The 20,467-nt window shown below is 35.0% G+C and overlaps 1 protein-coding gene across 1 annotated transcript in view; it reads right to left on the bottom strand.

Annotated features, from left to right (window-relative positions):
• LOC120637665 (zinc finger protein 704) overlaps positions 1 to 20,467 on the bottom strand; it is a 78,478-nt gene that overhangs the window by 17,927 nt on the left and 40,084 nt on the right. The window contains exon 4 of the mRNA XM_039909595.1: positions 18,050 to 18,207. Within this exon, the coding sequence (XP_039765529.1) occupies positions 18,050 to 18,207 (158 nt within the window). The remainder of the gene's footprint in view (positions 1 to 18,049; positions 18,208 to 20,467) is intronic.

The raw sequence follows: 20,467 nt of genomic DNA, 5'->3' as shown, positions 1-20,467 counted from the left end.
CAACACGATCCCACAGTACTAGAATAAGCTATTACAGCTGCCGTTCCAGTTACTCATTCGATCAATAATTATCGAACAAGTCGATTTCTGTCGCTAAGTACAGATTTCATGGTGCAACGCCTCTTAGTAATGACATCATAATTACACTTTGATGTAAGTCATTATTAATTTTATTGCACATTTGCTGCAAATGCTTCGCTGGTCGCGTGAATAGCACGATTGACTACGGATTCCGAGGTCCTGGGTTCGTATCCCGGGTACGGCCGGAAATACATTGTCTTTTTTTTTTCAGTAATGAAATTGTCTTGCAAAAATGAGACAGAATTAAGTCTTGACATTAAGAATTATTTTATTTAGTTTTATCTAACCAGGAATTTGTCTGTCCTGTTCCCAAGTTAATTAATTACTGTAAATTTTTGTCAAATGTAATTTGGATGACGATTTAACATTATTATGGCATGAGACTGATCTGATGATTGGGCCAGAAGATGTACATACGAACGATGTACAACACTTTCTTTCACTCTACCTCTTTGGAACGGAGATTTAAAAAAAGAGACTCTAAAAGGACATTCCTTTTATTAACGTAACGTAACTCAGTAGATAAACTTATTGATTGTTATTGTTCCAGTTTTTATATGCAGAGGCGCATCAAGTGCGTGCGTCCTACAAAGGCGACCTACTTTGATATTGTGTCGTTCGCTATTCGCGTCCTGTTTTATTGGGTTATAATTTCAACTTCATATACACTCAGTTAGCCCGCAAATCCGCGTTTAAGGTGCCTGATGCTGCTATATTATGTCCTGAGCCTGATTCCTGCTGTGGGAAGTCAATTGAACTAATGAATACTGATGAAAATACAATTAGAATTTGCTTTTTGTGTACAGCTCCAAATTTTCTCATCGAAAAACCTAAAAAGAGTCTTTTTAAAGATGATTTCAACTTCTGACCATCTGACCTAAAGACGTTCAAAATGAACACTGCGAGCAACAGCGAGGTTGATATAGTAAACGTACGTATGCGTGTGTAAAAATAAATTAACTTCTTTCCTCCGTTTAATATTTTGAAGTTTCGTTTCTAAAACCTATTTATTATCTGTGCATTTTGGTATTGTTCAAATCTCGCCATAATAAAGTATCTATGTAGCTTCTAAGACATTTCTGCCGCTAAGCAGCATTATTGCAATGCTGTGTTCCGGTCTAAAGGGCTGGCAGGACAACTGAACAATACAGTGGGTACCGGTGTAAATACAAGCACATGAGGCAAACCGATGCCTCAGGTTAAGGGACACAGGGCAGCACGTTGCAGAACATGTTCCTTGTATGCCCTGAAAATTGTTAAAAAACATATAAAGTATAAGCGAAAGCCAATGTTAGTATTTGTAATCCCCGTCGCAAAAGAGTGCTATAAGTTCAAAGTGTGTATCTATCTCTGTCTCTCTTTAGTATCACAAACGAATGTGCGAATTTCGATGCGATATGTTCTTTTTGTAAGCTGTTGTTATTCAGGTGATTCGATATTACAATTTATGTAGATTTCTTCAGGCGTTTGAAGATCAGCAGAAAAAACGGTCTTATAATCTCTCACAGGTCAGATTTCGTGTACCTATATACATCAGTGGTATTTCTAAGACATGGTAGCCTACGGAAACGAAGCAGGAAAACGGCAAAGATCTTGCCAGTCATCCGTAGCTGTTTAACAGGAGGATGTAATTGATGCAAACAACTCTATTACTGCTCATCATTAAAAAATATAAAACAATGCGTAATACTACACGCACAATACTTTAAGGAAGTAGTTATTGTCCAATAACCAATGTACCAACCTACCGCAAAAAAAATTACGCCCAGAAATTAATGGTCCGCCGAGTTTAATATGCGTACAAGTGGCATAGCCAGTTACAATACGGCGCTTCACACTATCAATGGAGGTCAAAGCGTAATAAAAAATGTGGTAATCTAAAAAAAATTCTAATCAGGCAGCGGCTGCTCATGCAGGCAAAACGTGGAGGGCGTTCCATAGGTGCGAGTCCGCGGCAGTGCGCGTCGCGGCCGCACGACCAGTTCCGCGCTTGCCATTTACACTCCTAACTGTTTGCGGAGCGGGGAATGATCTGTGCACTTCTAGTACCGCAATGTCTTCCGCGTTTTAAATATAGACCGCGAAGGCCGCGACTCTATTCGTTTGTGTTGAAATACGCTAGCAACACTACGCAATATTGTATGAACCTTGAAACTAAGCTTCTCAGAGACAAAAACACATTTTTTTTTGCGCAAACCGATTGTAACGGAGTTTTTGGGTGACGAAATCGTTTCTGGTCAAAACTATCGTTACAGATTAGACGCGCGTCAAGATTGGAGTGTCCGATCGACTGTAACTCAAACATTGGAACAATAGCTACAGTTATCTAGATTTTTTTTTGTAATCTTGACCTTGAAGTAGGCAAAGCATTAGCAGATAATAATTATAGCATTGGGGTAGATCATAAAGTTTCGCCAACTATTGTAAATACTTTTGCCAACTTAAGCATTTAGATTTAAAATTCTTAGTGACATTAGTCAAAATAAAAAAAAAAAATTATAATCAAACAATAAATGCAATAATATGTACATGTAACTACTTAACGGCTACAATGTAAAGATAATCAGATCTTTTCACACCTGAAATCTTTCAAGTCATCTTTACGCAGAATTTTGCTGGCTTTGTGTCTAGTAAATGTGGGCTTATTATTTGAAAACTAATTCTGATTTTCAAATGAAATCTTGGTCTTAGTATTGAAATATTACTAAGCTATTTGGATTGCTGTACATGTTTTATGTTTGTTAGTCACGAGTACCCAGCGTGCGTACAGCATCTTCGCTCACGTGAGGTTTGCTAGCGACAGCCAGGCGTCCTTGCCTTCCACGGCCGTCGCAATGTCTTATCATTTGTTTATCAAGAACTAAGATATATTGTAGATAGAACACGTCTTTATCCGTTATGAATAAATCATTTCATTGCCCACATTTGTTTCACGCTCACTATAACGAAATATATTTTGATATAAGAGATGTCGTAAATTATGTTGAACGGTAGTAAATTAATTAATAATGATAGGTCTAGAAAGTATTGCCATGCCATCGTTTTTCCGCTGATCCGAAAACAAAACTGGAGTGACAGCTCCACAAGCAATTCCCACTTACCCATTTGAGAGCTGTCAGCCGAGTTGAGGATTTGCGTACAAATGAATTAATGTCTTTTTGATAATAGTTATATAGAACTATAATATAACTATATCTGATATAATAAAACTATATCTGATTACCGTTCTGACATTAAGCAATTAAGTATTACTTGCTTGAAACCTGCATGCCTGAGAGTTCTCCTAATGTTGTAATTTGCCAGCGTGGTTGGCACTAGCCTAAGCTGTTTTCATTCTAAGAGCGTCCTGTATTGGGTAATGTGTTAATAATGATGATGATGATGATGATGATGATGAAGTCATCACCATCTGTCAAGTAAATACACTACACCAAGCCGATTAGTAAGTCGGTATATTTTTACCTACGAACTTCAATATTACATTATTTGACGGCCGATTGGCGCAGTTTACTGCGACCCTGCTTTCTGAGTCAAAGGCTGTGGGTTCGATTCCCACTACTGGAAAATATTTGTGTGATGAGTATGAACGTTTTTCAGTATCTGGGTGTTAATATGTATATTCTAAGTATTTATGTATATTATTCATAAACATATTTATCAGTCACCTTAGTACCCATTACAAAAGCTATGTGTGTATTGTCGTAGTATATTTATTATTTATTTATTATGTTAAACATGAAAATTGATTATAAAGGACCTAGAAAGGCATACATACCTACTAATGACAGAAGTTATATCAAACCTTATAATTACGTAAGTAAAATTATAAGGTGCTTTTTTCGTAAGGGATTCTTTGAAATAGGCTGTTAGTGAGCTATTTCGTGGAAGCGAGTTGATTTGCCGTGTTAATTTTTATCAACGCTCGGCCCTGAATGGACGCGGAAGTCATTCGCAGTCTCTCCCGATAACAATTGGCTTATATTATCAGCTCACGGCGATAACACGGCCTTCAGCGTAACAGGCATACGCACATATCACCAGTTAGGACCAACAGATCGTCTTTAAGTATGTTGTTTAGAACATGACCTAATTTGACAGGTAGTTTTTGTCTGGTGGGGGGCTTTGGCCGTGACTAGTTACTACCCTACCGACAAAGACGTGCCGCTAAGCGATTTATTGTTTCGGTGCGATGTTGCGTAGAAACCAATTAGGGCAATGACTACCATACTCTGTAACAGGTTAGTCCGCTTTCGTCTTAGACTGTATCATCACTTACCACAAGCTGAGATAAAAAAAAAAGTTTCCACCCCTCGTCCGTATAGCTATAGCTATCCTACTAACCTAATATTTGCAACCTATGGCGTATTTGTGATATCTCGCTGAAAGTTATATCTACGTGTCGTAGGACACTAGAAAAACATAATTTTTTATGATAACCTGGGACGATTGCTACCAAGCGGATGGTAGGAAACTAAGAAAGTTTTTCGCAATCCGCAATCTTCCAACGAAGGTTTTAGGTACGCATTAAAACGTTATAAATCCAATAAAACCTTTTTATTTATGCTCTTATCTGAAGGAACTTTACAATTTGGTGACGAGCTTAAGAAAGGAACTTACAACTTCTTAGTTTTTAATTATCCGCTCTTTTGCTATCGTCCTAGGTTTTTGGTAACCGAAACATGTCTACAACTATGGAATGACCAATTCTTATGCCATTATACATATATTGTAAGAAAATATTGTTGTTGATAAAATTTGTTATAATCTAGAGATTTTAATTATATACGCGGTTGATACGTGTTATACGTCATTTAGATACATCTTATCTTCGAGATTACCTATACTTAGAAAATGTAAGTGTCTTACTGACCGCATACCCAATTACAGCAAAAAATATCTTACTCAAAATTCAGAATTTTAGCGTATTATTCCTTAAAAATATTAGTTGTGCGATAAGAAAAGATTTTTTTAATTGTTAGGGATAACGGAATATTAAAAGTTGTATTTTCATTCAGTAGAGTCAGCTATTAATACATGTTTAAGATTTTCTTCTCTACAGGAGCAATAAAGGCTACTGTACCCGGGATCTTAGTTTAAAGTTAAAAATTTGTAATTTAACTAAATATAATTTGTCATAAATATTTAAAGAATGATACCGGACTAATGCTTGTAATCTAGAAGGGTAATTTACCAACGTCTCGTGAGATTATTTCAACGTCCACACGGTATAAATGTTTTAAATTCTTTACTATTGTTTGTAACTCAAAACCATTCTAATTTAATGTCATATAAATGTTAACCATTAGTCTTTTAGTCTTAGCTTATTAACATAACGAGTATCTATGTCTTTTTTTCTGTATATTAAATATTAACTCTCGAGTGTCCTATATACCTGTTCTTGATACTTGCCAGACAGATGTCATCACTCCTAGAGGGCTAAATGTTATTATTACTACCACAAAAATATTGAAAAGTATTCTTCAATTTACAACAAAAAGCTTACATTCAATTATTTGAGTAAGGTCGGTTTTGACATGGTATGAGAAAGCCATTACGTTGAACAATGTAAGGATTCGTGTGAGACTAAAAAAATGCCAATAAAGTATTAAATCTAATTTCAAGCAGGAAAGTCGCGGGCAGATGTTAGATTAGAAATAATATATGAAAATGCAGTTGGTGACAACTGACGACCTCGCTCTACAGTTTCCGCGTGCAAATCAGCGATTACGTTGACTGTAAACTAATCGTATTATAGCGATTACTACATTTACCTAAGCAACTGAAACAGTAGATTATTGAACATCACACGTACATAATGATTAATTATTGGCATTTGGCATGCGTAGTGGTGAGGACTTCGGCTTTACTCCCGGGGGGCCGAGTTCGAATCCCGAAACGCACCTCTAACTTTTTAATGTTATGTGCGTTTTAAGCAAATAAATATCACTTGCTTTCACAAAAAGGAAAACATCGTGAAGAAACCTGCGTACCCGACACGTTCTCCATAATGTTCTAAAAGACGCGTCAGGTGCACCAATTCGCACTTGGCCAACGTGGTGGACTACGGCCTTAACCCTTCTCAGTGCAGGAAGCGACTCGTGCCAGTGGGCCGGTAATTGGTTGATATGATGATGAAAGTATCTTATATGTATAAATTAAGTTTTTATTGAAATAAGTTCAAATATGTTATTTTATTACAGATATTATTAGTAAGTTTAATGTTTTGTTGATTTTACGTGCTCCCGACGTTTACACGTGCTGCGCTGTTCGTGCTTTCTTTATTGCTGCAGGCGTCATTATGCCTCGTGGTTTTCCTTATCGCCATTTTGTAGATATGACATTTCCGTATAAACATATCTCTGCAAGGTAAGCCTGTTTAACGAGGGTATTGCCTACTTGAAAAGTTAAGGCCAACCGTTTTCTTAATTGATCAAGTTTTGGATTGCCGTATTATTTAATTACCCAAATATTTGCTCTGATTTTTATATCAAACTAAAACCAACATTTTAAGTTACTACATTGTTGTAAGGAATAATAATTTATTTCGTAGGGAGTTTAAAAATCCTCAGTCCTAACGGCTCAGGCTCCCATCGACTCGTTTGATGTCGTCTGTCCACTCTTATCGGATCGGTTAACGCTGTGTTTACCAGCGCGTGGTCGCTATTCCAACACTTAGAGATCTAACTAATATTATTTACTATATATATTATTATTATGCACTTTTAAGAAAGTTTTAAATTTTTTATGTTTGATTTAATTATTTGGAAATACATAGAAGTAAGTGTATCTTGCGTTACTGCAAAAACTCCGAACTTAAATCTTTTTATAAGGATAAATAAAGGCGGGTCATAATTATGCAACAAGGCGAGCAGGCTTGGTGCGCTTGCGCTGATGCAACTCGCCTGCCTGGCTATTGTTATGATAGCCGACGTCAACAGTCTGGGGGCGGTGCTACCGGCATCTATGTTATCAACATATCATGCATGCTTTTGATACTTTGTATACATGCAATAAAAAAGAAATAGGTCATTTCGCGTTTGGAGAATTGTTAGCTCGGTAAAATAAGATAATTATTATATAAGAAAGAGTAACGAAGATAGAATACAACTAACAGTGGGACTTTTAGCCTTGTATCCTATCTTCTTTTTCTTCTCTAGGCCATCGAAATACGACCCAATTTAATAACAGGACTTCCTAAAGGTGGATGTTGGTTTATAAATATAAGTGAGTTTCTTGATAACCAAAAGACTGAGATTTGGATATATAACTTACAATCCTTATACCATCCTGATTGATATTGACTTTATTTTTTTTGAAATATAATCAATATGGCGACTGTATTGATAGTCGTGTTCATTTGAAATTACATACTTTTCTTATTAATTAACCAAAAGACGTGACATGTTCATAAATAAGAAAATATTTGAAAACACTTATATAAATAATATAGCCTGAATATGTGTGTAGAAAAAAATGCTTCCTAGGTATTAGCATTACTTGCTATGTTCTGGTGCAAGCGGAGCAAATTTTTTAATATTGACAATTTCTTTTATGTAGAAAAGTCAAGACTGTCCAACACCCTTTATACCAATAAATGGGTGTTGAATGGTCTTCACTTTTTTATGTAGAGTAGTTACAATAATGATTCTTTAAAATAATTACATGCTATGTGGATAAAGTACTTGAATCTTGATTATTATACCTATAATGTAAATAAGATTGGATTTCCGAGTTCAGTTTATTAAATTAAGACTTTAAACAAAGTGCCAAAGATTTGTCGAATAAGCCTGGGGCACCTTCTTTTATATCCTTTTATTAGGATTATTTAGAAAAATACTACGACTAAATGATTCAATTTTACAAAAAATGTGATTGGGAGTATGATTAAAGTGAATAGTCCGCTTTATTGTGTAATTGACAGAAATAATTTAATGATACTTACATTTAAAGTTAAGCATGGCTTGACTGGATGTCTTTCAAAGAAATTGCATGAAACCACTCTGTGCTCGTTTAAGAAATGGGGATTTACCATAATATAGCCAATTACATATATATGATACTAATATGTTAAAATCTGATAAAGCATTTGTACAACTTTTCACATTTAGAACTATAGATTCACCAGTGCATTGACTTTGTGGGAATATCTTTTATTACAGCTTTAAAAAATTTCCAATACTCCACACAAAATAATTACAACCTACGTTATCTCTTGCTGATTACTATAGGTACATACTTATTATATTATTTCGTTGCACTCTAGAACTGGTTGCACCTAGCGGCCTTGATAAAATACATTTGATTGGCTCGTGTAACTAAAAGTACAGATTTATTATACGATGTAGTTACCAGGAACTACTAATGCAAGTTTAATGACAGCGACTAAATACAGGCACGAGATTTTGCCGGCAATTCATTCTCGGAAAGGAAAATGAGGCGGCGAGGAAGGCAGTTTACGTCACGACTATTTCGGAAACAAAGACCACAGGTAATTTCTAACTTGCACAATATACGTATTTTCTGCTTGCCTCGGCGAATTAGCGATATTGGTGTATAAGTAATATCCTGTTGTACAGCCACCGTCGGCTTTGCATAAAAGAGTTTTTCATCTTGTTACAAGATGGAAAACTCTTTTACGTTACTTGTCTATGGTATCGCATTTAATTTCTCTTAACGGTATCACGGAAGAAAGTTGTGTACATGGTAGCCCTAGGGGAAATTACAGCTCTTTCTAACTTACGAAATAAGTTGGGGATTATTTTAATTTGATTTTAATTTGAGTTTCTGTCTGCCTATAGATGAAATAAAATGGATCAGAGGCCTAAGGCTATTAATAAATCGTGAACGAGCTAAGAATACATTCTTAAATTCGGTATTATTAGCACAGACTGACGGGTATTTAAGAATATGTCAACGTCACGCGTCGGTTTATTTGCAGTGGACGTTCATCGTTTAGGCAACTTTTGTAATTTTTTATAAAATTTTAAAATGCATATAAAGTATAGCAATTATCAATACATCTTAATTAAAGAAAAAGAAAATCTGGGAATTTTATATCTTAAACGAATAATTATGATGAAAATTCATTAAATGCACATGTCTAGGTTGCACACAGAAAGCTAACAAGGCCTTGCTTGCTATAATAGCAGCGTCCTTACCCAAGGTCTGCCAGCTGGCGTCACTCCTACACACGTTAACAAAAGATTTTGCATCTATTCATATAGATGCCTACTTGTTAAGACAAATGTCGAAGGTAATTCTTAATTTATGCTAAGGTGACCACGGATATGTAAATAATAATTTATGGTAGGCAGGCTTAGGTACATAGGTATGTTATAACTAGTCTGTATTCTGAGTTCCCATAATATGCAAGTTATGAAACTATTACGGATTTTTTTACAAGTGCAACTTCTGTATGTTTTTGTCTCTTGTTATCGGAAAATTAATCAATGAAAAAATTTTGTTTAAATTTTATAGTAGGCATTCATATAGGAAGAATATCTAAGAAGTAACGAGACGACTCAGTCCTGTTATCTTATTTCATTGTTTTGTAGTTTTGCGTTTTATTGCGTACACTATAACCAAAGCCCGTTGTTACTGCTCATCATCACTTCTGCACCTCGGTGGCTTGGCAGAGACCACTTTTATTTAAGCTGTGCATTGTTCGTTTATAATATTGTAGCGGCCATGTTTTTATATTTCTGAAAAAAGATCGGGTTCGACCCTATTTCTTGGTGCAAAAGCTTACATCTCACGTTCTTTCCCTCTTTGACGTCCCTATTTTAGAAAACTCTTTTGAGCGTTGCACTTTTGTTTAGGTTATTGGTAGGTTTGCATTTTGAATGAAGAATATCTTCAAAAAATATTGGCTTAGTGGGTTGTATTTATTACATGACGATCACTGCAACAATGTGAGATGAATGTTAATCGGCGTTTTTTTTGGGCCAAAGCGAGGGCGGAGCGTTGTAAGTGGTGCACAGGAACTGGTTCCGTCCACATGCGTGGAGCGGGCAGGGAGGTCGCCGACCCTAGGTCCGATAATCCGTGCTGACACCGGGGAAAGATTATACTAATGCTGCACAATCGTCGTTAGTCATTTTGCAAATGACGCCGTCTTAAATTACACGGTACCACTGCACATTGACTTAAATTGCACAGTAATCGGACTACATTCGCGATTGATGTTTTGTTATAGATTTTCTTTAGTTTATATTAGCTAGGTACCTGTATGATTAAGATTTAATTTTAATTTTTTTATTTTTTTAAAATATTATTTTCTAAAAGAAATCTGATCGCTACATCGGTTGTAACATCGGTTTTTTCTAAAGTAAACAAGCGATGTTGTGATTTTAAGATGCATAAGACGCAGAAGACATTGAAATGTAAATGTAAACGTGTGTATGCCTAGCAAATTAGATGTATATTAAAACTACGACTAAATAAATTGTCGTACCGACAGAGTTAAGTTTATTTTGCTAACTACTAGGTTATATATGTGAGTGAATGTTGGCAAAATAAACTTGTAGAAGAACAAACCATCCGGTCACAACGATAGATTCTGTATCTCGGTAACCTAGATCGTAACTTCTATCTAATTTTACTTTTTACAAAGATTGAAATTTTAGATTTGTTTTAACCTTAAGTTTATACTGGTGAAATGTGGCCGCAGTGAAATGGGTGAATGCCATTTATCATTAGGGCGTGACAACAGTGACCGATATATTTAGACACACTGCTGTGCTAGAAACACGGCCGAGGAGGGATCTTATACCGATTGATTGGCCGATTGAGCTACTAGGTTTAGTAGTTTCGATGTAGGCTACATCTAGGTTCAAATCCTATACTTTAAGCTATCATAGTATGTCTACATTTTTTACCTGCTACTTTGTGTACCCGGCGTTGTCGACTTTAATATCAGCTCAATTTCACTTATAGTGAAAGGATCCTAACACTATTTATGTCGTCTTGTATTTTATTGTAATAAAGTTACTCTATATCTATTTTTCTTTCTACCTATTAATATACTTTTCTACATACCACGTTTCTGACGCATTTCTAAGCACCTAACAATATCAGTTTGCGACTGTTAATCAGAACGGTTGCCAAGCGTCCTCATGTGATTCCACCGGCGACACTAAGTCTGGGACAAGCTATTGTTGCACAAATAATAGTCCACGAGTATTGGTTGCGATTTGCGTAGGATTCAGTATACATCAATGTTTAGCAATGCAATGCACGATTGCTCGTTCGATTGACTTGGTAAGTACATTTGATTGTTCAGGGTTTGTTCGGAGAACGCCTTTAAACTATGAGTAAGATTAACGTTGCATATTCTACCATATGAATAGTTAATGTTACCTACTAAATGCGTTTTTGGTCTCCAAACAAAATGTAAAATTGGTCAAATGTAAGGTTGGCTAATTCCCCAACCAGAGCTCAGTCTTTAATTGCCATCACGACTCGACACTACGTTTTGAAAGTATTCGATTACGGTGTTATATTAAAAATGTACTTCTTGCCATCACTCACTGTTTAATTAATATGTGTAATGTGTGATTATGTATCATTAAGGTCAATAAACTGCGATTTGTGTATTTTGTCAATTACTAGAATGGGATACTAGAATACTTTCAAAACTCCAAAGTTGTAAAGGTACTGAAAGACAAAATAAGGAACAAATAAGATTGTAGGTACCTTTCTAAACCTTTACCATGCGAAAGCCTCATATGTTTTAGTACTACTTATTTATAGAGATAAGGGCATATTAGGCAAGATTTGAGATAGAAACATGTTCATTAATGATAAAAAAAGTCTGAGAAGGTCATACTCCAAAATTAAATACAATTCATTTATCAAACTGTCAATATTGAACTCTAATGGTCTAGTAAATGTTATGTTATAAATCTTATGTTAATATTCCACTTTAGCCAGAATGAGAAATAGCCTAGCATTTTTAACGTCGCGGAACTATGTGTTTTAGTATAACTCCGTTTGGACAAGAGATTTAAATATTTTGAGCATCGCAGATTAAAAATATCGACTTCAATAAATACTGACATATATCATTATACCAATAACACTGATTATGTAAGAAATTAAGGTAAAATTGAAGACTTTATAATCGAAATGTTTGGAAATGTGTTATTATGTAACAATGGGTAGTGTAAGCGCCTTTTACATATTTTGTAGGATTTATTTGTATTATCTTTTTTGTACTACTAAAGGTATCTTAACGGATTTAATAAAAAATATGATTTGAAAAATAAGGAATCCGCGTTTAAACAATTTCATTTTCATTTCCAATTTAATTCCAAAGATTGTATCATGATGAATTTGATCGTGGTGAACTTTTGAAATGTTTGCGTGTCTTATAATCGTGAGTATAAAATTACGCGAAGCCAATTTTCATTCTCGCTACTACGCCTATTATTTTCGTGTAAATACATGTTACGTAAGAATAGTAGTCAAAAACAGCGCGTCTCCGGTCTACCCACGTGATTTTGGCCGTCACCACAAGGTTGTGCGCGTGGGCCAACACAATTGCACGCCAAACAGCAGTACGTTTGTCTCACAGCTTCTGCCTAACTGCGTATGAATGAGAATGACGCCAATTCGTACACGGTACATAAGACGTAATTACGAGTTCAGGAAATGAAACAAGTAGGTACGTGGGTAAGTAGGTAACTATTATTTCAAGTAGTAATCATCATCTTCTCAGTCGATTTGCGTCCACAGCTGGGCATAGTTCCTTTGTAGGGATTTCCAATTACTACTGCAAACTGTGTTTAGCGACTGTTCGCGAATAGCTTGATGTCCTCACTCCACAGACGTGGGGTCTACTACTAACTCTTCGCCACCCTAGCACAGGACCACAACTTTCATTGATTTTAGCTTTGCCAGTATTTAAATAATGCCGATATTTTAAGCAAATTATCATGATTGGTAACCCGCAGGATTGGAACTAGTATCTCTTTTGCTAACAAAGCTTAAGAGCTTGCCAAATCTAGCCCAGAACCTCCTGTCTGAACCTCCTTTACTCATTATATTCACAGCGCGATCCTAACGGAATACTTGATACTTATTTAGATCGGTTCACATTGTAATAATAAATATAATCGAAAAAAAAAGTTATATGTTTCAACTGGGAACAATGAAAAAAGTTTACGACTAAGGATACTTCTAAATTTTATATTCTAATCTGGAGATATTTGATTGATTTTTAGGCGTTATTTTAAATTCAAACACATCGATTACCGTCGGTATTTGTTTGCGTAGATAAACAAATATTTTCAATTGACATTTACGCGTACAACCTATCGGAATATAGCTATGAGCGTAAAAAGGTTTTTAGTTTTTGAGTAGGTAATAATGCAAGCGCACCCATAAATGTTCTTTGTTTGAATAAGCCCGTAATGCGTCAGCAACGTGCATGCAGAAGTTGCGTAATCGATGCGTGAAAGAAATGTATTTGGTACAAGACAATGCTTATGACTTTTGCTAAGTACGCAAAAGGATGTATAACGCTTCTACTACTATTTCCGTAGAAGTTTAAAAGCTTTTACTCTCTTTTTAACTGACATGGGAGTTTATAAAAAGACCACGTTTTTTTTGCGATGTTACTCTTTATTTCTTTGATTTCGATGATTATTTTAATTTGAAGAGTGTAACTTAGCGTACACTTGGCGTTGATTTGCGTTTTTCCGGAAAATACACCTACTGAGAGAGGATAAATACAAAACTTGATCTACATTGTTAGAGCTGTTTCCGTATACAAGTATATGTGAAAAAGTGTGTCTGTTGGATTGTCCTTTGACGCTATGTTAATTAGTGGGTCGCAGTCGCAGTGTGTTACATAGTCTACTTTTTATGCCGAAAAATTTACCGTTAGCTGAGGTGTAAACTCTAGAAACACGTTATCTACCGCATGTATATTTATCTTTAAATAATATAAATAGGGATAAACTCTATATCATAAACAATTCTTAATCTTAGATTCAATCTTTGAAATAAATTCACCAACAAAGGCCGCGGTCATAACAAAACGAATACACGGATGCATGGTGCTTATAACTCCTTTGTTTGACAAAGTGCACTCTATTTTCGTATAAAAGATGTGTGTCGACGTGTAACAGTGAAAGAAATGCTTTGTTTTGGAGTCAACCATACGTTACGTAAGGTAGTAACGTGGCCTATATTTTAAACATTACAATGAGCTCATTATTTACCAGTTGTAACAGCTCTACAATAATCCCCATTGAGTTTAGTAGCTCGCGAGTGAATTAATTTCAAGGATACAATTATTGTTTCTCGCGGCATTGGATGTTGGTATGCAACAGTGATATAATAAGCAAATATCTTTCTATCTTCATAGCGACAACGAACTGAACTGTAGCTACTTTATATACGAAACTTCAACTGCATACGAAACCTCTAACTTTATACACACCTCTGATGTGCTACTTATATTCCAATAATTGAATAGAAGAAGGTATTTATTACTTTGCGAAAGTCCGTTTTATACAATGATGCCAATTATGTTTTACACAAATCTAAACTAAATTGACATATTCCGCAGAAGACAGCAATGTCAATTAAGCTTAGTTTAGAGTTTTCTTAGACAGTTTGTATCAATGAACGTTCAGCGCTAAACCAGGTAATGTTAGCCAATCAGCAAGCCTTGTGATTGACTCATTGTCACTGTCATTCCATGAAAATCGGCTCCCAGGCCTCGATCAAGTATGGTAGGTACCATATTTGATCAAAGGTTGTTATTGCTTTTATAAAAGATCTGGCTAGACCCAGCCACGCTAAGCTGAGACTTAGGTCTGATATTATGAGCTAGAATATTGCTACTTATTGGCTAGAATTTGCCGTCCTTGTTAGAATTCAGGTATAAAAAGTGTATAAAAGTACATTTATATGGAGATGAAATATTTAGCGGAAGTTTTATGTTGATCGACTGACTAATTTTCGAGTCTTGTGAGCACAAACGTTAATTAGAGCTGAATTTTTATTTATGTTAAATGAAAATTGCGCGTGGATGAAGTACTCGTCGTATCAATCTACTCGTAAAATTGTTTCTAAGAACTGTAAGCGACGTCGTAGATTGTGGGTGTGCGTAGGTACGTTATTATACGTATAAAACGTAATCTAATACGTAGGTAAAACTTTTGTAGGTTGTTATATCTAACAACAAAGATTTCCACCTGTGTAAAGATGAATATTCAAACTTCAGCTATAATACTAACATTTAAAACTTAATGGATAGAAATCTTGGATAAACACTTAAACGACCTTAACGGAAAAACCATTTTTATTTCCGCGGTAAAACAGGAATCAATAAATGATTAAAAAAAAATTAAAGCGATTTTTTTTTATTACTAGCGATTCCTCGCGTCCTTGTATGAATACAAATAGTAAGGTTATATTTTTCTGGGATAGAAAGTAACTTTAGTCATTTTCTAGCCCACATACCTACTATCTCCATGCAATTGCAATTTAACTTTATATACAATTCAATTTTATTTGAATTCATGAGATTTATTGATTTAAAAAAACACGTCAATTGGATGCTATGTTGCTGCGTGAATAAAGAACAAACGCACTTTCGCATATATAAAATCTATTAGCAAGGCAAGCTCATTCACATGTAATTTTATTCAAAGCCCAATACGCAGTAAGCTCGCCACCGCACTTTTTACGTGACACGACTTATATCAGGTCCGATGTACAAGATGAATAGGAAAGGACGTAAATGATACTCGGGCGTTGCTGATTACTCAGTCGTAAACGTATTTATGACAAGTTCACAATGGAATTACATAATGAGCGACCACAGTACTGTGCCTTGACATTGTACGATACACTGAACTGTGCACGTGTATCGTAAATCATATAATATATTCTCGATACTTGCAACTAGCAGTTACGTAAATTTATGAACCTTGTGTGGACAGCTGCCTATGTAAAATTTATATGCCAATGCCAGATATTTCATTTTTTCCCTTTTAATATAATTATCGTGAATGTCATTGTTAAAACCAATATTTGTATATCGGCAACTGGCGAGGTTATGTTTTCCGTACTGTATATTTTGTAAATGCGTATTGAGATTTCGTGTTTTTTTTTGCAAAAAAAGATAAAGGTCATGTCATTAGAAAATTCAAGGTGCACATGTGTGTGCTTACTAGAAATTACAAAATAGAAACGAATCCAAAATTTTTAATAATGGTTATAAGATCATTTAGTTCATAATGTAACCGTGATAACTTGGCAGCATAAAACGTTGGCGAAGAAATCGCGAGTAGGTACATTTACAGAAGATAGGAAACTGCTGCTATTAAATACTTATCAAGAGCTGCTTGAAGTCCTTCCGTTCCACTTTTTTGTCAATTTACATTTTAAATAATTGTAGGTAGGTACCTAAGTGAAAATGAAAGTATAATAAAGATTTTAGTATGCATTGTACGCGTAAATATAATAAGTAAATATCAACAAAACTTTTGATTGTGTCATCAATGCACCTAATCCCTATTCTAAATTGAATCCGACCAAGATGTTGAAGCCGAATATGTGGAACAGTAAGCGGAATCAGAAAATTATATTTCCGTGCATACAGATACGTGTATTACCATTAGGTTATTAAGGTTTACAGTTGTATTGGAATATATTATTAAACGCAGAAGCTGACTCGAGGAACGGACTTGCGAAACCAGGAATAGGAATTGCCTAGTCGTGATATAATGGCCTCTAACGACGTCGAACAGGTGTCTCATTTGGTGAAAGTTATGTACCGACTAGCTATTCGAAACGTTTTGTTAAATCTCGAATAAGGCACTCATTATCATTATGACACAGCGAGATTGCATGGACAAAAGATTGACTTGCATCTGTTCGTTTGAATCACTTTTATGCGTCACGTAACATTTCCTTTTTAGTGCAATGAAATAATTATATAAGTTATACTTTAATTAGGTGCATATCATACAACAAAGCTCATGACAGTTCAGGTGTGAGTCAGTTGATTGACAGGCAGCTCATTTGGAAAGGGATTATTGGGTCTGCACCGATATAAATATGGCTAATTCTCGATTTATAGAGATTATTATAAGTTCAAGTATTCCGTTTTCATATATACTGAATTATCAAGCCTAACTAATTGTAAAGTCCTCACATATATAATATTAATTATATAAGTTACACGTGTATATGCGTGCATATGGTCACATATGTATGAATTATAATATTATTAGTTAGCTATTTTTATTTAATTATTATAAGTGTGATAATTATTATTATTATTGTTAGTCCTTAGTCCTGAGTCCAGGATCTTAACTTTTTTTCGGTTGCTACAGTAATCCAGCTTTTCTTATGGTTGTCACTGCGTATTTTTTTATGAAATGATTTTTTCTGTACAAGTATTGATCCCAGAAAAAAGTTGTGGGACAAAAGGTTTTCATAAACATGAATAACGTCATATATATAGGTATATTTTACCAATAGCTTTTTAAAGCAAATTGAAGAAAAATCGGTCAGTAAAAGAAGTTTCACGTTCATACGAGATGCGTAGGATCTTCTGTGTAATTAACTTAAAGCAGTCGGTTACGATATGAAAGCGAGCATGATCTGTGTCACGGTCTAATTGGGAACGGTGGCGGTGGTTGGGCACGTTCAACAAGACTGTAATTTTGTCTCGAAGGATCGTTACTTTAAACGCACTTTATACTGTGTTTATTCCAGTTGTTTATTTAACAGTTACTAGGATTTTGAGGGACTACGTAAATTTAAACATTTTTCATCACCGACATATCTTGACAATCCTTGTGTTTTCCATTCAAGTGGAACTGCGTTCGCTTAAGCCATTGAATAATTGGCCTTTAATTGAATGTTTAACAAGAAGGTCATCTTTCTATTTAAACAAGGTACACATTGGAAGCAGTAATTTCTTAAAAAAAAAAAAAGTACGCACCCTCTTTTTAGTGGGTGGTTTGTCCTCGTAGTCCATAGCGATGCCTTCGTCGCTGAATGATGAAGAGACTGGAGGTGGTGATGGCGTGCCGGATCGCCATGATGAACCTGAACTGCTGCTTGCTCCTGGAGACACCGATGACCGATCACCCCAGGCGCCTGTACAAAAGTTTATAGTTAAGGCTTGAATGTTAACAGAAAAAATAGATGCCTATTGCAATTTCATATGAAGGTCTCACTCATATCAAGGCAGTCGTGATCGCGGGAGCTTATAGTGTGTATCAGAAATAATAATAAAAATTGATGTTAACCATGGGACTTTGAACTCATAACGGTGCAGATCCTTACGACACCTTACATTTCGATGATCAAAAGGTTAGGTTAGCATTGCATTAAATAGTTCTTAAGGACACTATTTCTAAATATCTTGAAGTTAAAAGGGTGGCAATGTTAACAATTTTTTTCTCCTTCAAAGAACTACTTATGTTATTTTTTTTGCATTTGGGAGTGATGTTGTGATTGTAATTTAAAAATTGAACGCACTGGATACCTAAGTAAAGACTTCCAAAGCAGCGGCACGGAACTCTCGTTTGTACCGAATAACGGTATCATTTTTATGTATTATTTCACTATAAACTTTAAAAGATTCATGGAATTAATTACAAGAAAACTTCGGTACTCCTCGGAACCGTCAGTTCCGGAAGTGAGTCAAGCAACTGAAGTGGGTACTCCAGAAATGCTGAAGTTCTATTAAAAATGTTTACTTACTCAGGCCCCAGCAATGTTATCTAATGGTAAGCCCTAGATAATATACAACATAAATTGAGAATAGTTATTTAATCAAAATTACGCTTTGATTAGCAAAACTTAATAGAGACGCAAAATTATACAAAGCTTTCACCGACTACATGACTACGTAGAAAGAGTTAGCTATGAGGTAGAAGTGTTGTAACATATTTTGGTACTTAAGCTCGAGCCCGAACAGATAGGTGCTAAAATAAAATGAGATATATATCTCCGTGCACTAAAACAATGAATTATCTACTTACAAATTCTAACACCGCATTTTTACTTTAAATTTTGCCTTCCATTCATTCCAACAGTTACAAGTGCGTAGCACAAATAAAATTACACAGCGATAAATTACGAAACGGAACTATAGCGGCTACTTTCACTTGTAAGAACAGCTATTTTCTCGGCACATGCATAGTGGCATTAGACCTGTGCTGAAGATGCTCGTAAATTTTTATTCGAGCCATTAGTCAGTGAGTGGCTTTGTACCGAATTGTGTAATGTTAAAAGATATGTTGTATACAAAAGTTATTTCGATCTAATCTTTGGCTATATTTGGACCAGTAACTTTATATGAGTATAGCGTTACTTATCTAACGTATATATATATGTATTTTACTTATCGTTTAGGTACTGAGAGACATAGACAAATTTCTTACTCTACCAATAAATAGCTCTATCCATCGCCGGTTGACCCAAGAATAACATAAAATAATAGCAGGGGAATAACATAAAAATAAATAGCAGAAGTAATAGATTTATGATCTGTTGGTCAGATGATATAAAACAAAAAGTAGGAGCACTTTTAAAAATTAAAGCACCATTGGAAGCATTTTTAATGTATATTTTTTAACTGAAAGGTAAATTAACTATATGTATTAATTCACTTTAAACAAAAAAAGGTAAGAGATTTATTAGTATAAGTCTCGAAATTTCATTGCAAAATCTTCTGTGTGGCAAATTTCTTAATGAAGGGTCTGGCTAATAGAGGTTGCTGAAAATATGCTGCAGTCGTGTAAACTAGATCGCATTTGGTTGGAGCTCATAACATCAGAGTTACTCGGAATACCTGTCTAGACGAAGTCTAGACTTCTGTCTAGACGTTATCAACATTTTGTACAATCTAAACTCCGAATGCTTAAATTATGCAATAAATAAAATACATTGCATATTTTTACTTAAACATTACATATTTCTATTCCCATTGCCATCCTCTGCTTTGGATATGAAAGTGGTACCTACTTTACAAAGTAAGAACACAGTAAGATTACAAAAAAAACCAATGGTACCAATTATATAATCCTGTAGACATTGCTGAACGTATCTAACAGAAATCGTAGTACGGTCTTGCTAACGTAATAGTTGATCATAAAACGGTGAAATATTTAGTTTTCCAATTCAAAACAAACATTATTCACAGAGCTAAAAATTCTTTAAATTCCGTGCTAGTTACGATCGCTTAAAGCACTTTTATTTTAATATTGTTGACGTTTTGTTGAGTTTGAATTACAATTATGATTATGAGGACGACAACGTCAAACAAACTATAATATTAAAATAATACTGCTTTAAGTAATGGTAGTTAGCTCTATATTATTTCCAGCCTCGTCAATTCATCACTCTTGCA

Source organism: Pararge aegeria, chromosome 4 (genome assembly GCF_905163445.1).
Source record: "Pararge aegeria chromosome 4, ilParAegt1.1, whole genome shotgun sequence".
Taxonomy (NCBI): domain Eukaryota; kingdom Metazoa; phylum Arthropoda; class Insecta; order Lepidoptera; family Nymphalidae; genus Pararge; species Pararge aegeria.
The sequence above is the reverse complement of the archived record's forward strand: the minus strand, read 5'-3'. Positions and strand labels throughout refer to the sequence as shown.